Source organism: Austrofundulus limnaeus, unplaced genomic scaffold, assembly GCF_001266775.1.
Source record: "Austrofundulus limnaeus strain Quisiro unplaced genomic scaffold, Austrofundulus_limnaeus-1.0 Scaffold43, whole genome shotgun sequence".
Taxonomy (NCBI): domain Eukaryota; kingdom Metazoa; phylum Chordata; class Actinopteri; order Cyprinodontiformes; family Rivulidae; genus Austrofundulus; species Austrofundulus limnaeus.
In genome coordinates this window covers 930,111-934,134 of record NW_013952445.1, presented here as the reverse complement: position 1 = coordinate 934,134, position 4,024 = coordinate 930,111, and the positions used below count along the sequence as shown (strand labels likewise).

The 4,024-nt window shown below is 39.6% G+C and overlaps 1 protein-coding gene across 2 annotated transcripts; it reads left to right on the top strand.

Moving 5' to 3' along the window:
- The first annotated feature begins 1,377 nt into the window (after positions 1-1,377).
- rbp4 (retinol binding protein 4, plasma) lies at positions 1,378-3,714 on the top strand. Of its 2 annotated transcripts, none has more exons than XM_014007596.1 (6): positions 1,378-1,539; positions 1,752-1,854; positions 2,047-2,183; positions 2,342-2,448; positions 2,751-2,963; positions 3,283-3,714. In XM_014007596.1, exons 2-6 carry the CDS (start codon positions 1,753-1,755, stop codon positions 3,318-3,320), a joined length of 597 nt encoding a protein of 198 aa, XP_013863050.1. In that variant the 5' UTR covers positions 1,378-1,539; position 1,752; the 3' UTR covers positions 3,321-3,714. The 2 variants fall into 2 exon arrangements, with proteins under 2 accessions (XP_013863050.1, XP_013863051.1); XM_014007597.1 differs by having other exon boundaries at positions 1,430-1,539; positions 1,715-1,854.
- Positions 3,715-4,024: the final 310 nt, after the last annotated feature.

The window sequence follows — 4,024 nt, the reverse complement described above, 5'->3', positions numbered from 1 at the left end:
ACTGAATGCACCATGTGGAAAGGTTCTGAAACGGGCGTCTCTTGAACGTTACTTTACACCCGGACTCTGACCGCAGCAGAAGCACCGTGAGTGTGTGGAGCCAGTTTATATTTTATGTGAGCTAAAAGAAAATAAATGTTTGGATAAAAACTACTCCATTCGTCGACTGATGTCTTCAAGCTGCAACATATGTTTCTACTTTTTTTCTAGTTACAGGTATGTCAGTGTCAGTTCTCCATTCTGCAGAACTTGGTAATTCAATGTCTGAATCAGGTGTGTTGGAGCAGGGAAAATCATAAAACCTGCTGGGCTGCGGCCCTCGAGGACCAGGATTGTCCACCCCTGGTCTAAAATAAAGCGGTCAGTGTAATCTCGAAGCTGCAGGTTCGAGCCAGGAAGTGCATCCAGTATAAAACATTTGCCAAATCTTTCATTCGAGTTCAGAAGAGAGCAGCCCAAAAAAAAAAAAAAAAAAAAAAAAAACAACAACCACAAGAATAGTTAGAATTGTAACATTAAAAAGAACTGAGGATTATAATAGAAGAAAGATAACTTGTATTTCCAAACATACAGCTTTTATGGTGCATTTCCCTCACTTTTTGTCTCTCCCATGGTAACTCCTCCCTTACAGTGTTCATTACATTTACATGCAAATGAATGACCAATTATTAAAATTAGGTGATRACATAACACAGCAACTTTTACGACAGCCAATAACTACTATCCTCACTGAGGAGTTGGCAACAGTGATGTTGAATAAAACATATCACTTCAATAATTACCAGACTGTCCCTTTAATAGCAAAACACTCCAGAACTGAAGCTAAATCCGAATCAAAACACAACGAGAAGCTGTTTGACCCTAAAATGTGTAAAATAACTCTTTTAAAGGGAAATAGAAGTTAGATGTGTGAGATTGCATCAAAAGAGAGTGGACTCTGTCCTTGTTTTACACAAATAGCGTGGAGGCACTCGTAACTCATGAAATGTTTGTTCAACAAATACAAGAAAAAGTGCCAAAAGAGTTCATTTTCTTCTCTTTTCCCCCAAAACAGAAAATTCAATTCATACACCCCAAAATCTTTACTTTTTTACTTTGTAGTTTTGTGTGGGGCCACTCACTGAAGTAAGAGCTCTAAAGTTCCCCCCAAAAGTCTTTACAAAAAAAAAAAAGTACACAACGCCGCTACTTGGTAAATCAGAGTGTGTGCGGAGCATGTGGACAGATTGTCCTCTTGGCCTTGCTGGTTGTTGTTTATTTAAGTCAGAGGATGCCTCAGTGTTACATGTGAAAACTCATTTTATTGGTGATTTGGGGGGGGAGGGCTGAACCAGACAAATCCAACAGACTGGAGAAAGCAAAAAAAAAAAAAAAAAATTTGTCCAATGTAACGCAGGCTAACTGTAGGGGGTGAGCAGAGAAGGTTTAGATCCCCCTCCTGCCTCCACGTGTGGTTATGCAAAGCTAGTCAGTATATAAGAGCTGAACCAGAGGGGAAAGTGAGGATTTCTATAAAAGGTGGCAAATTATTTTTTTAAGGTATGCTCTGATAAAGGATTCTGATGATTCGTTTAAATTTTAACTCAACTCTTTGGAGACATTCAAAGGATTTCTATCAAACTTTGCTTTTCTTGACTTGAAACAAAATTYGATTTGTTCCCTGTTATTCCTTTCTCCTTTAAACCTGCCTTTTTTCTTTCTCTCACTCATTCAGCTTTCATTTGGATTCATTTTGTCGTCTTCTGTGATAGAATGCTACGATACGCTGTGGCTCTCTGCCTTTTGGCGCTGTCCTTGGCTCAGGATTGCCAGGTCGCTAACATCCAGGTCATGCAGAATTTTACCAAATCCAGGGTGAGTTGAAACTACGAAACAAAACTATTTTTCTCCATTTTGTCGTCTTGTCTTCAAAATCTCGTAGACACTACACCTATCCACATCCTCAAAGCAATTTCTGCACCTCTAACTTACTTTTAAATAGTTTGTCCTTCATAATTAACTTGGAACAGGTATTTATTGGCTTACACATGAACCTCCTTCTCATAGTATGCAGGGACCTGGTATGCTGCAGGAAAGAAGGACCCAGAAGGTTTGTTCTTGCTCGACAACGTTGTGGCCCAGTTTGTCGTTGACGACGAAGGCAAAATGACGGCGACAGCTAAAGGCAGAGTCATCATCCTTAAGTAGGTTTCTCTCTGTGCCCTGGAGGCTTTAAAGAGGCTCATCTCGCCTTCAATTTAAATTTACAACAAGGCTATTCTCTGCACATTAATCAGTGAGGTGTGTTTTTCTCTGTGTGTGTGTGTGTGTGTGTGTCTTCTTGTCATTCTTTGACCCTTAGTAACTGGGAGATGTGTGCCCACATGTTTGCTACCTTTGAGGAAACTCCTGAACCTGCCAAGTTTAAAATGACTTACTGGGGAGCTGCTTCATACCTGCAGACTGGAAGTAAGGRAGCTTTAATTAAACAACCGGGCGATGTACCCGACAGTCAGGAGTCAGTGACGTCACTTGTTGACCTGAAACTTACTGTTCTTTGAACGTTGTCCTCAACTCTGTTTACTTTGTGACCCTGGCGAATGAAATCAGATAATTTCTCGTACAGTTAAATTAACTCATTGTAGCCCGAGTGATTGTGTAATTTGAAGAGTACATTTTGATTCCCAAGAGTTTTACTTTCCAGCCTGTTTGATTTTGATGCGTCTTGTTTAAGTTTATTTGGTTATAAGTATAAATCTCTCTGCTTTCAGATGACGAACACTGGGTTATCGACACCGACTACGACAACTACGCCGTCCACTACTCCTGCAGGCTAGAGGACGCCGACGGCACTTGCTTGGACAGTTACTCCTTCATATTCTCCCGCCACCCAGAGGGCCTGAGGGCAGAGGACCACGCCATCGTCACGCAAAAGAAGATGGAAATTTGTCTTTTGGGAAAATACAGACGGGTCGCACACACTGGTGGGTTGAGTTCTTCTACATGTTCGTTGGTTTTCGCTGATCTTTGATTATTGAGTCGGGACATTTTGTTACTTACGGGGCCTCRTGTCTCATAAGGTGAAAGAGCAGGTTAGTGAATAACCGAGTTAGGTTGTGTAAAGCTTTCTGATCATTGTATTGATCGATGAGACACGCGCTTATTCAAAGAGACCTTTATCAGTAACGATTGAAACCGATTTCAGCTGCAGTTCTAGTTAGATAAAGTAGTTTGCAAAATTGACAAAAAATACAATACAATGTGCTGTTTGTAGTGATCAAACTGTTCTTTGTTGCATTGCAGGTTTCTGTGAAAACGGCGGATCTGTTGAACCACTGTGACCTTTCTTCAAAGCTTTTCCTGTACAACTGTGTTCCCTTTTGCTGGCGTCAGACTGATCACCCCTGTGATCTTTGTTCATCTTAAAGAGGACCATTCCTATTTTAAAATAAACTTAAAATGACAAAACGAGACAGGTCACATTTACAGAACTGTCACCTCGAACGTCTGTCTTAAACCCAGCATTTATTTCACATTATGTTTTTCATTGCAATCAAACAGCTTGTTTTAAAACCAGTTTTCATTTTTTTTGCAGCACATTTTCTTGTAGCACATAAACCCATTTTGTTCATAAAGTTTAAAATGTACAAACAGTAGTTCTGTTGTTTGATTGTCTTAACTGTTGTGTTCTTCATCCAGTTTTTGAAATAAAACAGTCAAACTTTTCTTGCTAACTCAGTTATTGGTGGCTTTTCAGCTCTTATTTTCATGTTGTTCATTGCCTCCGGATTAATGAAGTTAAAATTCCATAAAATAAAAGAGAGAACAAAAACAGGTGAACTAAGCTGCTAGATATGACAAAATAACTCAAGATAATTAAAAAGTAACTTTTTCACACATTTGGTCTTTGAGAAGTTAAATTAGTTCAGTGCTGTCGTTGGGTTGAAATAACCTAAAGGTGGCAGATGTTCTTTATTACAAACAGCTGCTTTTACTTATTGGCAGCAGCAGGYCCAGTCAGCTGTCACATACAGTCAACATGTTT

What these genes read in the sequence shown, in the direction of transcription:
- rbp4 (XM_014007596.1), top strand. Translation starts at nt 1,753, where the DNA reads ATGCTACGATACGCTGTGGCTCTCTGCCTTTTGGCGCTGTCCTTGGCT. An exon ending in AGAATTTTACCAAATCCAGG is followed by an intron (nt 1,855 to 2,046) that starts GTGAGTTGAAAC and finishes TCCTTCTCATAG; the next exon opens with TATGCAGGGACCTGGTATGC. An exon ending in CAGACGGGTCGCACACACTG is followed by an intron (nt 2,964 to 3,282) that starts GTGGGTTGAGTT and finishes GTTGCATTGCAG; the next exon opens with GTTTCTGTGAAAACGGCGGA.